At 45.5% G+C, this 20,521-nt stretch overlaps 1 protein-coding gene and 1 pseudogene across 1 annotated transcript; one reads left to right on the top strand and one right to left on the bottom strand.

Moving 5' to 3' along the window:
• Positions 1 to 6,170: 6,170 nt before the first annotated feature.
• On the top strand, positions 6,171 to 7,372 carry LOC103345373 (nucleolin pseudogene; annotated as a pseudogene).
• Positions 7,373 to 12,615: 5,243 nt separating this feature from the next.
• LOC138845758 (olfactory receptor 7A10-like) lies at positions 12,616 to 13,545 on the bottom strand. The gene has a single exon (XM_070059326.1). The coding sequence runs from the start codon at positions 13,543 to 13,545 to the stop codon at positions 12,616 to 12,618; it is 930 nt and encodes a 309-aa protein (XP_069915427.1).
• Between the last annotated feature and the right edge of the window lie 6,976 nt (positions 13,546 to 20,521).

Below are 20,521 nucleotides of genomic sequence, written 5' to 3' on the forward strand. Positions count from 1 at the left end.
GATACTAGCAGAGAACTCTCCGGGTTTGGAGAAGGGCAGAGACATCCTAGTACAGGAAGCTCATAGAACCCCCAGTAAACATGACCAAAAGAGATCCTCACCACGACACGTTGTAATTAAACTCACCACAGTGAAACATAAAGAAAAGAAACGTCAGATTACTCTCAGAGGATCTCCAATTAGACTCACAGCAGACTTCTCATCAGAAACCCTACAGGCTAGGAGGGAATGGCGAGACATAGCACAGGTGCTAAGAGAGAAAAATTGCCAGCCCAGAATATTATATCCTGCAAAGCTATCATTTGTGAATGAAGGTGAAATAAAGACCTTTCATAGCAAACAGAAATTGAAAGATTTTGTGGCCACTCATCCGGCCCTGCAAAAGATACTTAAAGATGTGCTACACTCAGAAACACAGAAACACAGCCATCAATATGAAAGAAGGGAAAGGAAGAACACCTACCAGTAAAAGAGCATGGGAAGCTCAAAGCATATACTAGAAAATATCTCCGGGAAAATGGCAGGGCAAAATCACTATGTATCAATAGTCACATTAAACATTAATGTAATTAACTCTCCAGTTAAAAGGTACAGACTGGCTGAACGGATTAAGGAACAAAACCCAACTATTTGCTGCCTACAAGAAACACATCTCTCTAACAAAGATGCATGCAGACTGAAAGTGAAAGGTTGGAAAAAGATATTCCATGCCAACAGAAACCAAAAAAAAAGCAGGTGTAGCCATATTAATATCAGACAAAATAAACTTTAATACAAAAACTGTTAAGAGAGACAAAGAGGGGCACTATATAATGATTAAGGGTTCAATTCAACACGAAGATGTAACTATTATAAATGTATATGCACCTAATTACAGGGCACCGGTCTATTTAAAAGATATGTTAAGGGACTTAAAGGGAGACTTAGATTCCAATACAATAGTACTGGGGGACTTCAATACTCCACAATCAGTAATAGACAGATCATCCAGACAGAAGATCAACAAGGAAACAGCAGATTTAATCAACACTATTGCCCAAATGGATCTAACAGATATCTGCAGAACTTTCAATCCTACATCTAAAGACTTTACATTCTTCTCAGTAGTGCATGGAACCTTCTCTAGGATTGATCACATACTAGGCCATAAAGCAAGTCTCAGCAAATTTAAAAGAATTAGAATCATATCATGCAGCTTCTCAGACCAGAGAGGAATGAAGTTGGAAATTAGGAACTCAGGAAACCCTAGAGAGTATGCAAACACATGGAAACTGAAAAACATGCTCCTGAATGAATACTGGGTCATTCAAGAAATCAAAAGAGAAATCAAAAACTTTCTGGAAGTAAATGAGGATAACAACACAACATATCAAAACTTATGGGATATGGCAAAAGCAGTATTGAGAGGCAAGTTTATAGCAATAGGTGCCTATATCAAGAAATTGGAAAGGTACCAAATAAATGAGCTTTCAGCGCATCTCAAGGACCTAGAAAAACTGCAGCAAACCAAACCCAAATCTAGTAGGAGAAGAGAAATAATTAAAATCAGAGAAAAATTTAACAGGATTGAATCCAAAAAAACATTACAAAAAATCAGCCAAACAAGGAGCTGGTTTTTTGAAAAAATAAACAAAATTGACACCCCATTGGCCCAACTAACTAAAAAAAGAAGAGAAAAGACCCAAATCAATAAAATCAGAGATGAAAAAGGAAACGTAACAACAGACACCACAGAAATAAAAAGAATCATCAGAAACTACCACAAAGTGTCGTATGCCAGCAAACAGGAAAATCTATCAGAAATGGATAGATTCCTGGATACATGCAACCTACCTAAATTGAACCAGGAAGACATAGAAAACCTAAATAGACCCATAACTGAGACAGAAATTGAAACAGTAATAAAGGCCCTCCCAACAAAGAAAAGCCCAGGACCAGATGGATTCACTGCTGAATTCTACCAGACATTTAAAGAAGAACTAATCCCATTTCTTCTAAAACTATTCAAAACAATTGATAAAGAGGGAATCCTCCTAAATTCTTTCTATGAAGCCAGCATCACCTTAATCCCTAAGCTGGAAAAAGATGCAGCACTGAAAGAAAGTTACAGACCAATATCCCTGATGAACATAGATGCAACAATCCACAATAAAATTCTCACCAAAAGAATACAACAATACATCATAAAAATCATCCACCCAGACCAACTGGGATTTATCCCTGGTATGCAGGGATGGTTCAACATTCACAAATCAATGTGATTCACCACATTAACAGACTGCAGAAGAAAAAGCATATGATTATCTCAACAGATGCAGAGAAAGCATTCGATAAAATTCAACACCCTTTCATGATGAAAACTCTAAGCAAATTGGGTATAGAAGGAACATTCCTCAATACGATCAAAGCAATCTATGAAAAACCCACGGCCAGCATCCTATTGAGTGGGGAAAAGTTGGAAGTATTTCCATTGAGATCTGGTACCAGACAGGGATACCCACTCTCGCCCCTGCTATTTAACATAGTTCTGGAGGTTTTAGCCAGAGCCGTCAGACAAGAAAAAGAAATTAAAGGAATACAAATTGAGAAGGAAGAAGTCAAACTATCCCTCTTTGCAGACGATATGATTCTGTACTTAGAGGATCCAAAGAACTCTACTAAGAGACTATTGGAACTCATAGAGGAGTTTGGCAAAGTGGAAGGATATAAAATCAATGCACAAAAATCAACAGCCTTTGTATACACAAGTAATGCCATGACTGAGAAAGAACTGCTAAGATCAATCCCATTCACAATAGCTACAAAAACAATCAAATACCTTGGAATAAACTTAACCAAGGACGTTAAAGACCTCTACGATGAGAATTACAAAATCTTAAAGAAAGAAATAGAAGAGGATACCAAAAAAATGGAAAAATCTTCCATGCTCATGGATTGGAAGAATCAATATCATCAAAATGTCCATTCTCCCAAAAGCAATTTATAGATTCAATGCAATCCCAATCAAGATACCAAAGACATTCTTCGCAGATCTAGAAAAAATGATGCTGAAATTCATATGGAGGCACAAGAAACCTCGAATAGCTAAAGCAATCTTGTACAACAAAAACAAAGCCGGAGGCATCACAATACCAGATTTCAGGACATACTACAGGGCAGTTGTAATCAAAACAGCATGGTACTGGTACAGAAACAGATGGATAGACCAATGGAACAGAATTGAAACACCAGAAATCAACCCAAACATCTACAGCCAACTCATATTTGATCAAGGATCTAAAACCAATTCCTGGAGCAAGGACAGTCTATTCAATGAATGGTGCTGGGAAAATTGGATTTCCACGTGCAGAATCATGAAGAAGACCCCTACCTTACACCTTACACAAAAATCCACTCAACATGGATTAAAGACCTAAATCGATGACCTGACACCATCAAATTATTAGAAAACATTGGAGAAACCCTTCAAGATACTGGCACAGGCAAAGAGTTTCTGGAAAAGACCCGGGAGGCACAGGCAGTCAAAGCCAAAATCAACTATTGGGATTGCATCAAATTGAGAAGTTTCTGTACTGCCAAAGAAACAGTCAGGAGAGTGAAGAGACAACTGACAGAATGGGAAAAAATATTTGCACACTATGCAACTGATAAAGGGTTAATAACCAGAATCTGCAAAGAGATCAAGAAACTCCACAACATCAAAACAAACAACCCACTTGAGAGATGGGCCAAGGACCTCAATAGACATTTTTCAAAAGAGGAAATCCAAATGGCCAACAGGCACATGAAAAAATGTTCAAGATCACCAGCAATCAGGGAAACGCAAATCAAAACCACAATGAGGTTTCACCTCACCCCAGTTAGAATGGCTTACATACAAAATCCTTGGGGCCAAAACAATATTAACCTATTCTCAAACTTTAAATGCGTAAGAAGCCCGTCTCGCTGGCATGCAGCCAGGCATGGAATGCGAGTGCCTAGTGGGCCACTTTTGGTAAGCAGAACTGGCGCTGCGTGATAAACCGAACACGGGTTAAGGCACCCCATGCTGATGCTCATCAGACTCCAGAAAAGGTGTTGGTTGATATAGACAGCAGGACGGTGGTCATGGAAGTAGAATCCGCTAAGGAGTGTGTAACAACTCACCTGCTGAATCAACTAGCCCTGAAAATGGATGGCACTAGAGCGTCTGGCCCATACCCAGCCGTTGCTGGCAGTAGGCACGTGGTGGGACCTCTGTGTCCCTGGCCACCCCACCCCCCCATGGACGCTACACCGCCATGAGTAGGAGGGCCACTGCAGTGAGCCTTGAAGCCTAGGGTGCGGGCCGCAGGTGCCTATTTTGGTGGTAGTAGCAAATATTCAAACAAGAACTTTGAAGTCCAAAGTGAAGAAGGGTTCCATGTGAACAGCAGTTGAACATGGGTCAGTCAGTCCTGAGAGATGGGCGAGCACCGTTCTGAAGGGACGGGCGATGGCCTCCGTTCCCTCGGCCGATCGAAAGGGAGTCGGGTTCAGATCCCCGAATCTGCAGTGGTGGAGATGGGCGCCGTGAGGCGTCCAGTGCGGTAACGCAACCGATCCCGGAGAAGCCTGCGGGAGCCCTTGGGAAAGTTCTTTTCTTTGTGAAGGGCAAGGTGCCCTAGAATGGGTTTGCCCTGAGAGAGGGGTCCATGCCTTGGATAGCGTCGCGGTTCTGGCGGCGTCCGGTGAGCTCTCGCTGGCCCTTGAAAATCCGGGGGAGAGGGTGTAAATCTCGTGCCAGGCCGTACCCATATCCACAGCAGGTCTCCAAGGTGAACAGCCTCTGGCATGTTGGAACAATGTAGGTAAGGGAAGTCGGCAAGCCGAATCCTCAACTTCGGGATAAGGATTGGCTCTAAGGGCTGGGTCGGTCAGGCTGGTGTGCAAAATGGGGCTGGGCGCATACTGTGGCTGGATGAGGAGCCACCACCCCCCCACGCCCGGGGTGCCCTCCCCCAGCCGGGTCCCCTCCCCTGTGTGTTCATGCGCAGGGCGTGCCCCTCATGCGGCCGAGCTCTGTCTCCTTCCCCCCCTCCCCTCCCGGGGCAGGGTGTGGGGAGGGGCGGGCGGGGCCATCACCAAGCTCGCATCACGCTTGCGCCGGGTGGGGGGGCGCTCCGGGTCCGCGGCGACTCTGGACGCCAGCCGGGCCCTTCCCATGGATGGCCTCAGCTATGACAGGCGTCACGTCCGCCCTCGGGGAGCCTGGCAGGCACCGCGTGCTTGTGCGTGCGCACCGGGGGTCCAGGGGGTGCAAGGAAGGGGAGGCCCTCTCTCCTCCTCCCCCACCCCAGCGCTGTGGCAGCACGCGTGGGCATGCAGATTCCCCCACCCCACCGCAGGGGCCACCCCCGGGGCCACAGTTCCGCGCTGCTCGTCGCCTGGACCGGCGCCTAGCAGCCAACTTAGAACTGGTACGGACCAGGGGAATCCAACTGTTAAATTGAAACAAAGCATCGCAAAGGCCAGCGGCGGGTGTTGACGTGATGTGATTTCCGCCCAGTGCTCTGAATGTCAAAGTGAAGAAATTCAATGAAGCGTGGGTAAATGGCGGGAATAACTATGACTCTCTTAAGGTAGCCAAATGCCTCATCATCTAATTAGTGACGCGCATGAATGGATGAACGAGATTCCCACCGTCCCTACCTACTATCCAGCGAAACCACAGCCAAGGGAATGGGCTTGGCAGAATCAATGGGGAAAGAAGACCCCGTTGAGCTTGACTCTAGTCTGGCACAGTGAAGAGACAAGAGAGGTGTAGAATAAGTGGGAGGCCCCCAGCGCCCTCCCACCCCCTTGCGGGCCGCCGGTGAAATACCACTACTCTTATCGTTTTTTCACTGAGCCAGTGAGAGGGGGTGAGCCCCGAGGGGCTCTCGCTTCTGGTGCCAAGCACCCGCCCCGTCGGTCTACGCGGGCCGGCGGTGGCCTGGTGCAACCCGCTCCGGGGACAGTGCCAGGTGGGGAGTTTGACTGGGGCGGTACACCTGTCAAACGGTAATGCAGGTGTCCTAAGGCGAGCTCAGGGAGGACAGAAACCTCCCATGGAGCAGAAGGGCAAAAGCTCGCTTGATCTTGATTTTCAGTATGAATACAGACTGTGAAAACGGGGCCTCACGATCCTTCTGAGCTTTTGGGTTTTAAGCATGAGGTGTCAGAAAAGTTACCACAGAGTCTTTGGCAATGAAATTAAACTGGAGAAACCGAAAGGAAAAGACAGCAAGAAGGATCGAGATGCGAGAACACTTTTGGCTAAAAATCTCCCTTACGAGAGGGAATGGGAAAGGGGAGGGTTGTGGGTGGGAGGGACGTTATCGGGGCGGGGGGGGAAGCCATTGTAATTCATAAGCCGTATTTGGAAATTTATATTCATTAAATAAAAGTTTAAAAAAAATTAAAAAAAAAATAAAAATCTCCCTTACAAAGTCACTCAGGATGAATTAAAAGAAGTGTTTGAAGATGCTGTGGAGATCAGACTGGTCAGCAAGGATGGAAAGAGTAAAGGGATTGCTTATATTGATTTTAAAACAGAAGCTGACGCAGAGAAAACCTTTGAGGAAAAGCAGGGAACAGAGATCGACGGGCGGTCTGTTTCCCTGTATTACACTGGAGAGAAAGGTCAAAACCAAGACCATAGAGGGGGAAAGAACAGCACTTGGAGTGGTGAATCAAAAACTCTGGTTTTAAGCAATCTCTCCTACAGTGCAACAGAAGACACTCTCCAGGAAATCTTTGAAAAGGCAACTTTTATCAAAGGGCCACAGAACCAAAATGGCAAATCTAAAGGGTATGCGTTTATAGAATTTGCCTCATTTGAAGATGGTAAAGAAGCGTTAAATTCCTGAAATAAAAGGGAAATTGAGGGCAGAGCCATCTGGCTGGAGTTACAAGCACCCAGAGGGTCACCCAATGCAAGAAGCCAGCCAACCAAGGCCTTGTTTGTCAAGGGTTTGTCTGAGGAGACGACCGAGGAGACGTTAAAGGAATCATTCGATGGCTCTGTCTGGGCAAGGATACTGACGACTGGGAAACGGGATCCTCCAAAGGGTTTGGCTTCGTAGACTTCAACAGTGAGGAGGACGTCAAAGCCTCCAAGGAGGCCATGGAGGATGGGGAGATTGATGGCAACAAAGTCACTTTGGACTGGGCCAAGCCGAAGGGTGAAGGTGGCTTTGGGGGCCGTAGCGGAGGCAGAGGTGGCTTTGGAGGCCGAGATGGTGGCAGAGGAGGCCGTGGCGGATTTGGTGGCTGAGGCCAGGGAGGCTTTGGAGGGCGAGGAGGGTTCCAAGGCAGCAGAGGAGGAGGAGGATACCACAAGCCACAAAGAAAGAAGACAAAGTTTGTGTAATTTCTTCTGTCTCTGTCTTTCCCTCTTCCATTTGAGAGAAAGGACTCTGGGGTTTTTACTCTGTTAACCTGCTCAATGACAGAGCCTTCTGAGGACATTCCAAGACAGTGTGCAGTCCTGGGGTCTGCTTGGAAGTCATATAGATAACATTTCAAGGGCGATACCCTGTCGGTTTTGACTGGATATTCATATAAACTTTTTAAAGAGATGAGTGATAGAGCTAACCCTATCTGTAAGTTTTGAATTTATATTGTTTCATCCCATGTACAAAACTTTTTTTTCTAGTTGGGTTTTTTTCCCGTTGGGGGCTTGTAGAGGAAAACAAAATGTTTTATCATGATTTTTGCTTCAGTGACTTTAGGACAAATTAAAGGTCCTAAACTCTGAAAAAAAAAAACACTATTGATTATTTCAAAAATCTTTTTCACTCCCTGTACTATTCAGGTCATGTTGTGTTAAATAAAGTACTGATACTCATTAGATGTCTGAGTCATTTCTAGAGAAGTTAAAAAAACAAACCTGAATTACGAAAGTTGAATCTAAAGTTGATATGCATTAACGTACTCCTTGTTGTACAAACAACCTGTATTTGGACTCTTGATAGAAATTGTATTATGAGAAATGTGTGTACAGCCTGAGATGAAAAACTGCTGATAGTCACTGGAATGCTGGCTCGCAATTATAATTAATATATATTTACTGCACTGGGAAATAAGGTAGGTGATTCTGTGTGGGAGGAAACGAAGACATGTTAATGAAGTGGATTATGAAACAGGAAGGCAAGTGTGTCTGAGCTATAAGAGAATGGTTTTGGGGGTGGCACTGTGGTGTAGCAGGTAAAGTCACCACCTCCAGTGGCGGCATCCCATATAGGTGCCAGTTCAAGTCCCGGCTGCTCCACTTCTGACCCAGCTCTCGGCTGTGGCCTGGGAAAGCAGTAGAAGATGGCCCAAGTCTTTGGACCCCTGCATCTGTGAGGGAGAACTGGAAGAAGCTCCTGGCTCCTGGCTTTGGCCTTGCCCAGCACTGGCTGTTGCAGCCAATTGGAGAATGAAGCAGCCGGTGGAAGACCTCTCTCTCTCTTTCTCTCTCTCCACTTCTCCTTCTCTTGGTGTAACTCTTTCAAATACATAAATAAATCTTTATAAAAAGAGATAGGACATCCCTCTTTCAGTGTTGAGTCCAGAGGGGAGCAGCTCAGTCACAAGGCTTGGTACAGAGATACACAACTAAAATTCACTGTCTTATAACTCACTGACCACTTACAAGTGACCTTGAACTACCAAGTCTAGAGGAGATCTTTGCTTAGTATGTATTCGGAGCATTATGATGTGCTGATTTTTTGGGTCAGCATCACTAACAATGAATGCAAGTTCTGTGTGGTGCACATTTAGAAAAAAAACTACCCTGGTGCTGCAAAGAACACGGATGGGGCTGTCAGGTACCTGCCCTGTGCTGCTACCAAAGTGTGCTGTGCCAGGGGCATTCAGCTGTGGGAACCTGGGGAGGCTGGGAGCAGGAGGTGGGAGCAGCTGCTGGAAGAGACCCAGAATGCAGAGTTGGGGCTGGACAGCTTTGGGAGGGGGGAGTATGGAGGCTCCCAACCCCCAAACTTAAACATGGAGCACTGTGTGTCTTAACCTGCTTTTTATTGAAACATGTCATTAGAGGCTGGTGACACAGTGGGCTAAGGCTCCACCTGTGGTGCTGGCATGCCATAAGGGTGTTGGTTCAAGTCCCAGCTGCTCCACTTTTGATCCAGCTCTCTGCTAATGAGCCTGGGAAAATAGTGGAAGATGGCCCTAGGGCTTGGGCCCCTGGAGACCTGGAGGAAGCTCCTGGCTCCTGGCTTCGGATTGGCTCAGCTCTTGCCATTGTGGCCACTTGGGGAGTGAACCAGCAGGTGAAAGATCGTTCTTTCTCTCTCTGTAACTCTACTTCTCAAATAAACAAATAAATAAATAAATCTTTTTTTAAAAAACCATCTCACAACTCCAAAATCATGGAACTTACAAGTGTACCTGGACATATGAATGAAGAACAGTGATCAAGTCCAATAAAAGAAAACATTATTACATTAGCACCATCAAAATCAAGGAGGAAAGAATGATTTGAAAATTAATGGTGTTTTAAAATTAATTTGAAAATTAATGAGGGCTGGTGCTGGGGCATAGCAGGTAAAGCCACCGCCTGCAATGCCGTCATTCCATTTGGGTGCTGGTTTGAGTCCTGACTGCTCCACTTCAAATCCAGCTCTCTGCTATGGCCTGGGAAAGCAGTGGAACATGGCCCAGGTCCTTGGGCCCCTGCACCCATGTGGGAGACCCACACAAAGCTCCTGGCTCCTGGCTTCTGATGAGTGCAGCTCCGGCCTTTGTGGTCATTTGGGAAATGAACCAGTGGATGGAAGACTCTCTCTCTCTCTCTCTCTCTCTCTCTCGCTCTCGCTCTCTCTCTCTCACTCTCTCCCCCTCCCCCACCTCTCCTTCTCTCTCTGTGTAACTCTGACTTTCAAATAAATAAATCTTTTTTTTTAATTTTTGCACAGGCAGAGTGGACAGTGAGAGAGAGAGAGACAGAGAGAAAGGTCCCCCTTTGCCGTTGGTTCACCCTCCAATGGCCGCCGCGGCCGGCGCGCTGTGGCCGGTGCACCGCGCTGATCCGATGGCAGGAGCCAGGAGCCAGGTGCTTTTCCTGGTCTCCCATGGGGTGCAGGGCCCAAGCACCTGGGCCATCCTCCACTGCACTCCCTGACCACAGCAGAGAGCTGGTCTGGAAGAGGGGCAACCGGGACAGAATCCGGCGCCCCAACCGGGACTAGAACCCGGTGTGCCAGCGCTGCTAGGCGGAGGATTAGCCTAGTGAGCCGCGGCGCCGGCCATAAATCTTTTTTAAAAAAGAAAATTAATGGACAATTATGACTAGGAGCAAAATAAGGTGAAATTGTTGCCTACACACGTTTCTATCTTACATTGAATCTGGCAGAAAGATCAAAGTGCTTTCATGTTTAGAAGAGGAGGGGGAGTGAGAGCGTAGACTAGGATACCCCAGAGACCAGACCCCAAAGACGCATTAATGTGAACAGTTGCCCATGCCTGAAAATACCTTCACAGGAACTAAAGAAACACAGCGAGAAATGCCAGCATCCACCAAGAGCACACTGGTAGTAAAACAGTGCTAGGGATAGCATGGACAGTTTATTATGATTACTTTAAATTATTTATTATATTATTTGAAAAGCTGAGATTGAGAGACAGAGAACAAGAGACCTCCCATGCACAATTTCACTTGCCAAAATTCACAAATGGGTCAGTTCAAGCCAGGAGCCAGGAATTCAATCCAGTTCTCTCACCTAGGGGGAAAGGAGCCCATTCTTCAGCTGTCCTGCTACAACCCAGGGTGCACATTCCTGGGAAGCCAGACTGGAAGCCGAGGCAGGGCTCAGATGCAGGGACTCCGCTGTGGGAGACAGGCATATCAGATGTTTTCTCACTGCTGTGCCAAGCCCCTGCTCTTCTTTGTACATTTAAATTAAGTGGAATGAGTGTAGATGAGACTACACTTGTGGGAAATCACACAGGGAGACCCAAGCAACCTAGACTTTATTTATTTATATGTTTAGTTTCAGTTTTGCCCACGGAAACATCTGCAAAATTGTGGTAAGATAACACCCAGGGAATTCACAGTAACAATAACCAAAATACTAAACAAGGACAAACAGGCACATCAATCAACACAAGATCCACATCTGGCCCTCCTCAGAGCCACAGCCACTTCCCTCCTGGCCTAATATCTGATACCCAGGAGCCAGTCAGCTGCTCACCATTCATATGAAAATAGTGTATAGGATATAAGCATATCTACCAAAGAAAAATGGTGGAGTGGGTTCTCCAGTGTGCTGGTTTGCATTGTCTGTGCTGATTACTATGGTGTTGGGACTGAAATATAAACAGGATCCACTGGTGGAGAGAAAATCCAATAAGAAATAATAAAACAGGGGCTGCTGCTGTGATGTGTTGGGTAAAGCCACAGTCTGCCACAGTCTGCAGTGCTGGAACCCCAAATGGGCACTACTTCAATTTCCAGCTGCTCCACTTTGGATCCAGCTCCCTGCTAAAGCACCTGATAAAGCATCACAAAATGGCCCAAGTGTTTGGGCCCCTGCACCCATGTGGGGGACCTGAAAGAAGATCCTGGCTCCTGGTTTTGTTCTGGCAGAGCTCTGGCTATTGCAGACATTTGGGAAGAAAACCAGTGGATGGAAGATCTCTCTCTCTCTGTCTCTCCCTTTCTCTGTAACTCTGCCTTTCAATTAAAATAAATAATTCTTTTTTTAAGATTTATTTATTTTTCTTGACAGTCACAGTTACAAAGAGAGAGGAGAGGCAGAGAGAGAGAGAGAGAGAGAGAGAGAGAGAGAGAGTTCTTACATTTATTTGTTCACTTCCCAGATGGCTGCAATGGCTGGAGCTGCACCAATCTGAAGCCAGGAGCCAGAAGCTTTGTCTAGGTCTCCACATGGGTGCAGGGGCCCAAGGACTTGGATCATCTTCCACTGTTCTCCCCAGTGAGAGCAGAGAGCTGGATTGGAAGTGGAGCAGCCAGGTCTAAAACCGGTGCCCATATGGGATGCTAGCACTGAAGGCAGCAGCTTTACCTGCTATGCCACTGCCCCAGTCCCAATAAAGAATTCTTTAATAAGAGAATCTAAGACACACACTTGTTAAATTCCACATTATCCAGAAGAGACATTACAATGGTAGACATGGAAGAGAAAAACCATGGTTTCAAATTTCCCTATATTACATATTATGCAAATGACCAGAGTTACAACATGTAGTCTGTTACAATAGTAACACACAGGAATTCTTTATTTCCAGTAAAACATAAGAAACATTACTCAGTGCAATGTACATCAGATAGGAAGAATCACTCCTAAGATGTACTTACTGTCACATGAGACAAATGGGAGTTTACAACTGTTTCTGATCCAATGTTAGGATTAACTTTGGGAACATAGGAAAATATCAAAGGGAAACCTGTGGGATCCTGAAGATGACAGAACACTAAGTGAGTTGCTTAAACTGTATCGAGAGGTTGAAATCCACATAACGGAAACTCAAGTAAATAAAGAGAGGGGAAAAGTATACCTTCACAACCAGACCCAAGAGTAAGAATTACTGCCTCTGTGGTTTCATCCCTGCAACCTCTGTCATTTCTGTAGCCCCAAGACAATTGTGCATTCATGGTTTCCCTTCCAAAGATCTCTTCAGAGCTCTCTTTATGTCTTCATTCCTCAGGCTGTAGATGAAGGGGTTCAGCATGGGGGTGACCACGGTGTACATCACTGAGGCCATTGAAGTTGTGTGTGGGTTTTGGGTAACAGCAGAGCTAAGGTAGACACCTATTCCTGTGCCATAAAATAAGGAGACAACAGAGAGGTGAGAGGCACAGGTGGAGAATGCTTTATGCTTCCCCTGGGCTGAGGAGATGGCACGGATGGAGGAGACGATCTTAGAGTAGGAGTACAGGATCCCAGCCAGGGGACCTCCACCCAACAGCATAGATACAAAATACAAAATGAGATCATTAAGAAAGGTGTCAGAGCAGGCGCTGTGGATCACCTGGTTCAGTTCACAGAAGAAGTGAGGGATTTCCAGGTGTGTGCAGAAGGACAGCCGCAGCACCAGGAGGCTGTGTAACAAGGCATGCAGGACACTGATGACCCAGCACACCAGGACCAGCTGCACACAGAGCTGGGGGTTCATGGTGACTGCATAGTGCAAAGGCTGACAGATGGCCATAAACCTGTCATAGGCCATCACAGCCAGGAGAAAATTGTCCAACTCTACAAACAGCAGGAAGAAGAACATCTGGGTGATGCAGCCTGCATAGCTGATGGCTTGGCTCTGTGTCTGGATGTTCACCAGCATCTTGGGGACGGTGGTGGAGGTGAAGCAGACGTCCACCAAGGACAGGTTGGAGAGGAAGAAGTACATGGGTGTGTGGAGGTGGGGGTCTGATAGGATGGCCAGGACGATGAGCAGGTTCCCAGCCACAGTGACCAGGTACATGGAGAGGAAGAGCCCACATATGAGGGGCAGCAGCGCTGGGTCCTCTGAGAATCCCAGGAGAAGGAATTCTAAACTTCGTGTATCATTCCCTGGCTGCATGGATTGAGATATCTGCAGGAAAGAGATAGATACTGTGATTAGTTTTTTCACACAAAGAATCATTGCTCACATAGTTGAGATGCTACAATTTGTATTTTGCATGAAGAAATTTGGTTTCTGTGTTGCATGTATGAATCTGTTCCCACTTTGAGATTTCCTGTACTAACGTATTCCTCTTCACATAGCATTTCAAGTAATGTTCGTTCACACATTATATTCTTTTTAAAAAGATGTATGTATTTATTTATTTGAAAGGCAGAGTTAGAGAGAGCAGAGAGAGAGGCAGAGGGAGAGAGAGAGAGACAGAGAGAGAGAGAGAGAGAGAGATCTTCCATCCTCCATTTCATTCCCCAAATGGCTGCAGTGTTCAGAGCTGGGACAACCTGAAGCCTGGAGCCAGGAGCCAGGAGCCAGGAGCTTCTTCAGGGTCTCCCACATGGGTGCAGGGGCCCAAGGACTAGGGCCATGTTCTACTGCTTTCCCAGGTGATATCAGAAAGATAGATCAGAAGTGGAGCAGCCAGGACTGCACCCATATAGGATGCTGGCACCATAGGCAGTGGCTTTACTCACTATGCCACAGTGCTAGCCTCAAAACTCTTTTAATTAAGAAATTTTGGGGAGCTTGCATTGGGCTCAGCAGTTTAATGCCCTGGCCTGAAGCGCCAGCATCCCATATGGGCATCGGTTCTAGTCCCGTCTGCTCCTCCTGGGATCTATCTCTCTGCTATGGCCTGGGAAAGCAGTAGAAGATGGCCCAAGTCCTTGGGCCCCTGCACCCACATGGGAAACCTGGAGAAAGCTCTTGACTTCGGATTGGTGCAGCTCTGGCTGTTGTGGCTCTGTGGGGAGTGGACCATCAGATGGAAGACCTTGTTCTCTCTCACTGCCTTTCCTCTCTCTGGGTAACTCTGACTTTTAAATAAATAAATAAATCTTTTTTTAAAAGAGAAGAAAATTTTAAGCAGCAGTGCAACTTGATTTCTGAGCATGTATGAAGCCCTGTCCATTTTGCGAGACCCCTGTTCTGCTTAACGAAATTCCATGAATAGCAATGATGCACATGGAATATCAGGAAGTGAATTCTATGAATGGACAGAAAGGAGGCAAAAGGGAGAATGGATGAAGAATGGTATTATCTAGTGTATGCGTAGGAGAGACTAAGGAAGCCGTGGCTCACAGACAAAGTGTCACAGGTGACCTGCAGAAGGGTGTGACTTGTAGGGAGGCCATCTCTGCAAAGTCCATGGGGTAGCAGCTCTTACCTAACACCAAGACTGCAAGGAAGTGAGTGTGGTGACAACAATGAGCAGGATGGAGAGTGGAAGGAGAGGGGTCAGAGGATGAGTGGGACTGAGGAGCTGCTTCTGAAACTTGAGGACAGAGTCCATTTTCCACAGTGTGAGCCTTGTGCACCTTAATAATTTTCAATTATTCTGTATGTGTGTTTTAGCTTCTGTTTGCTGCTATTGAGAGACAGAAATATTGTACATATTTGTAGGGCATCATGTGGAATTTCTGTATTTATGTACGTTGTGTGTGTGTCCAATTGGGTTAAATAAATGTATCTAAGTATTTGTCACCACAAACAGCACAGTCCTTTGCAGTGGAAACATAAAAAATTCTATCCTTGGGCTGACGCTGTGGCATAGCGGGTTAATGCCCTGGCCTGAAGTGACATCATCCCATATGGACACCAGTTCTAGTCCTGGCTGCTCCAATTCTGATCCAGCTCCCTGCTATGGCCTAGAAAAGCAGTAGAAGATGGCCCAAGTCATTGGACCCCTGCACCCGTGTGGGAGACCCAGAAGAAGCTCCTCACTCCTTGCTTTGGATCTGCTCAGCTCCGGCCATTGCAGCAATTGTGGAGTGAACCAGCGGATGGAAATCCTCTCTCTCTCTCTTTCTCTCTCTCTCTCTCTCTTTCTCTGCCTCTCCTCTCTCTGTATAACTCATACTTTCTAATAAATAAATAAATCTTTAAAACAATTCTATCCTGTTGTTTTCTAAGTAGAGAAACACTTAGAACTATAACACTATCTGTAGCCATCCTACTTAATACTGTTGTCTATCTGTTTGCTAGTAACTGTTCATCAATCTTTCCATGTCCCCTGCTTTCCCACTCTCTTTACTATAAGGTAGTGCAAATGCCATACAAAAGCACTAGTTTGAAAACCTCCTATGAGATAACAACTGTGGGGTTCTATTTTGGCATATACATTTTCTCCTTTTATAAGTTTGTTATTAGTTTGTGCATTTCAATGGTAGTGAAAGAGAATGAGAGTGAGAGCAAGAGGCAGAGAGAGATTCTCCATCCAGTAGTTCCCTCCCCAAATGCACCCAATAGCTAGAGCGGGGCCAGGTTAAGCCAGGAGAATGGAACTGCATCCAGGTCTCCCATGTGGTTGACAGGGGTCAAGCACTTGAGCCATCACTTGCCGCCTTCCAGATTGAGCAATGCCAGGAAGGTTTATTCTGGAAAACAGATCTGGGACTTGAACCCAGGCACTCAGATATGGAATACAGGTGTCGCCAGCAGCATCTTGAGCATGGGGCAGTCAGCTGTCCCTCCTTGCTCATTCAAAGATGCAATGATTTCAGGTGGTGCTGGAGAGACTGTGAGGAAGCACCAGGACCCTGTCCTGGAGGCTTTGCCACCGGGTGGCCTCCCCTGTAAGCAGCCAGAGCAAAACTCACTGTGTCCAGTGGACAAAATTGTGATTTTTTTTTATGGTTTGAAATATTTTTCAGATGGAGTGCAAGAGACAATGTAACAAAGGAAAGAATCGAGGGTTGTCCTTCAAAGTGTTTGCAGAAAAACTGAATTAAAAAATGAGTATATTTTGGTGTAATTTTTGTGTGGAATTCTATGCATAGATTTTTTCCCACCATATGCATTTTACATGGATTGATCAAAGCCCTCCTTGTATGCCTGCATTTCAATTTTCATTTCAATTTCATCCCAATAACTTGCTCAATTCACTTGTCATGAAATTTATGAAGTCTCCCCAATATGGAATTTAATAGATGACAAGTTGGACTTCAATTCAGTTGGGAGAGATTGCATTGTTGAATGAAATTTGGCATTGCTGGTTATCTTCTGGAACAACACGAGAACATAGAGAGTAAAAGTAGGGACAGGCAGGAGCAGTGATGCAGCTGTGGATGGTACAGGCCAGTGCTGGACCAGCTGGTGGCAGGCGCCCACTTGAGGTGTGATTGCGAATGAAGGAAGTGGGAGAGGAGCTGGAGAATACTGCACAGGTGGTAGAAGCACTCAGTCTGGTACACGAGTTCCACTCAAGCCTTGTTAAAACGTATTCACAGGAATGAGTGTCTGTGCATCATGTAGAAACAAAAAATTTTTAAAAAAATCATGTGTTTACTGGGGGAGTGAAAGAGACAAACAGATCCTGAATCTGCTTGTTCACCACTCCATCTCCCCAAATGCTTCACCAGCTAGGGTTAGGGCAAGCCCAATCCAGTAGTCAATAAATCAATACAGGTCACCTCTTAATGTGGCAGGGACACAAGGACTTGAGCCGTAACCACTACCTCCCAGGACACACATTTTTGGGAATTTGTAATCAAGAGGAGAGTCTAGACTCAAACCTATGCATTCTGATGTGGAGTAGGCATCCCAAAAGTCTTTGTTGATCTACCAAATGCCCTCTATAAGAAAAGTGCTTTTAAAAACTAAAAATTTAGCCTGTGCCATGGCTCACTAGGCTAATCCTGCACCTGCGTGCGGCACCGGCACCCTGGGTTCTAGTCCTGGTTGTGGCGCCCGATTCTATCCCAGTTGCTCCTCTTCCAGTCCAGCTCTCTGCTGTGGCCCTGGAAGGCAGTGGAGGATGGCACAAGTGCTTGGGCACCTGCACCCCCATGGGAGACCAGGAGGAAGCACCTGGCTCCTGGCTTTGGATCGGTGCAGCGCCGGCCGTAGCGGCCATTTTGGGGGGTGAACCAACAGAAGGAAGACCTTTCTCTCTGTCTCTCTCTCTCTCTAAGTCTGCCTGTCAAAAAAAAAAACCTAAAAATTTATGGAACAAAGAACGTGACAGTAAGATTGCAATTAGGAAAAATATAGTGGCAGGATACATCTGTGTGAAACAAAATTGCAATAACAAATCTAATTTTTAATTTTAAAAACAATCATCTACTGCCATCTACAGGGAAAAATAGCTGATGGCAAACTGCCAAGATTTTAAATAAAATAATGTAACTAAAGTCTTAACATGTGAGAAGTGAATAGAATGTAAAGTTCTCCCTTCCCTTATGCAAAGATGCTGGATCCAAACATGACCCTGAGTGGAAAAAGTGATGTTGAGTCAAGGATAAACAAGAATGAAGTGCAAATGATGGTGAAAGTGAAGCAACTTTTAGAAATAATTGTAATCACAAAAGCTGAAAGGAACATGAGACGTGACAGACACGTGAAAAGAAAGTAGAAGTGCATAGATCTAAGAAAAAGAGCGTTCTGTATTAAAAGCAATAGAGATTCAATAAGACCAACTTGATAGATTTAGTAACAGATCTTTATAGATTTCACCATCCCTCAACACACACACACACACACACACACACACACAGGAATTAAATGGAAAATAGCAAATGTTTGAAAAGAATGCAAAGTATGTATAGAATGCAAGGCAGAATGTTAGCAAGACAATTTGAGTTTAGATACAGACGATGGCTATCCAACCCCCAGTATATTCAGCTTCATAGGTAAAGAAATAATTCCTAATAATGCCTTTTAGGAGAGCCCTTTTCACATATTCCACTCACCTCCCGCCAAGCCTTTGTTCGAGATACATAGCTGCAAAAGACATGTCTTAGGTCGTGCTCTTGCAGATCGAATATATGAACAATCTCTTGGTCTGAATCTATTTATGCACCATTTCATAGATAAAAAATAGAGCTTGACCTTTGCTGCTGCATTTACAATGTGGCTTGGGATACCTGCATCCCAGGTCATATAGAATGGGTTTGAGTCCTGCCCTGCTGTGGGTTCAAGCTTCCTACTAATGTGCCCCCTGGAAGGTCCCTGTCCATGTGTGAGTAGCTGGGTTCCCTGCCTCCCACAGAGAAGACCTGCATTGAAGTCTGGGTGCCAGACTTCTTCAGCCTAGTCCCAATCTTGCTGTTGCAGGCATTTGTGGAGTAAGCCATTGGAAAGTGCATCTCTCCCTGTGTCTGCACATCTTTGTTACTCTTCGGTTCTCTGCTTTTTCAACTTTAATGAAAAGAAACACGTTTAGGCCGGCGCCGCGGCTCACTAGGCGAATCCTCCGCCTAGCGGCACCGGCACGCCGGGTTCTAGTCCCGGTTGGGGCGCCGGATTCTGTCCCGGTTGCCCCTCTTCCAGGCCAGGTCTCTGCTGTGGCCAGGGAGTGCAGTGGAGGATGGCCCAGGTGCTTGGGCCCTGCACTCTATGGGAGACCAGGAAAAGCACCTGGCTCCTGGCTCCTGCCATCAGATCAGCGCGGTGCGCCGGCCGCAGCGCGCCGGCCGCGGCGGCCATTGGAGGGTGAACCAACGGCAAAGGAAGACCTTTCTCTCTGTCTCTCTCTCTCACTGTCCACTCTGCCTGTCAAAAAAAAAAAAAGAAAAGAAAAGAAACACATTTTAAAAATAAAAATAAATGCCCTTACTTGCCTGTAAATTCTTCTCCAGGCTCTACCTTATTTTTGCCCACTTAATTGCAAAGATTCTAGAATACCTGTTGCACTTTATGCAGCCAATTTGTACTTCTCAATCAGTGACAGTGATCCAAATATCATTGCTTCATTGTCAACAATGAATACTGCATCTCTAGTTTCCACTCATGCTTCAGGTTTTTAATATCACAAACACAATAAGTTATTAACCAAGCGAGCAAACTAAAAATGTGATCTGTTGACCTAAACTAGACTGGTGTGGTCATCAGATGACCTCAGGTAAATGCTCTTGGCTTCCATTCCTTTTGAGGCTTTCCTGCAGTGCCTACGGGGTTCTTGGGCTCACCTGGATGGGTTCACTGGGAGAAGGGTCTCCGGGTGGAGGTGTGACTCCACCCTGGATGACTGATGACGGAGACAGAAGCTCTGTTCCACACAAGACAGCAGGAGGAAGCAAAGAATCAGTCACCAAGTCGACCAAGACTCCAGACAGAGCGACCATATACTGAGCATGCCAAGTTGCACACTTGAGGGATGACAGCAGAGGTGGATTTACAGCTCCCGATCTCTGCTCATTAGGCACAAGTCCCTCTTGGTGTCCCAGCCTCTAAGCACCTGATCTCCCTGCAGAGGCACTGGTCTGGGAAGGTATACATTTTGCTGCAGATTCTCTGTTCCCAAGAGACCAGGTTAGCAATCAGGTGAACACAGCTCTGATGGGTTCTTCTTTGTGAACTCTCCTGCCTCCCAGAGATCAAATCTCTCAGCAACTGATCTTTGTTGAGTTAAAGTTTTCTCCAGAGTCCAAGACAGAAGGACTGATCTTGAAGATGTCCCTGGCATCTTTGAACCAAGAGTCATGTTGGGGTCACAGCTACTGACACACCCAGAAGTTTGTTATTTCCCTCTCCCAAGAGGAGAAGTGGTTTTCTCTGATATAAAGCCAGGGGCTCTTAACTTCTTAAGAGTTAGAAAATATATCACAAGTTATGAGCTGTCTTTTATTTCCTCATTAGAAAATAATTGTCAATTATATGAGATGTATTTACTTGTACTATTATTTTACTTTTTTTCTTTATATGTATCTCATAAATACAATACTAGGAACACAGTAATTCTTCCCACCCACTCCCCCACCTCCTGTTTGGTCCAAGAAAGAAAAAGAAACAGAAAGAACAAGAAAAAAGAAATAATGGAATAAAAAAATGAAGAGAACTCTCCCTCAACAGTCTAGACAAGGGCTGTTCTGCTATTGCTTCTCAAAGGTGATTTCACTTCCCTCCTTCCTCTTTTCCCTTCATTCCTCCCTCTTCTTTC

The sequence above is a fragment of the Oryctolagus cuniculus genome, chromosome 16 (genome assembly GCF_964237555.1).
Source record: "Oryctolagus cuniculus chromosome 16, mOryCun1.1, whole genome shotgun sequence".
Lineage (NCBI taxonomy): Eukaryota > Metazoa > Chordata > Mammalia > Lagomorpha > Leporidae > Oryctolagus > Oryctolagus cuniculus.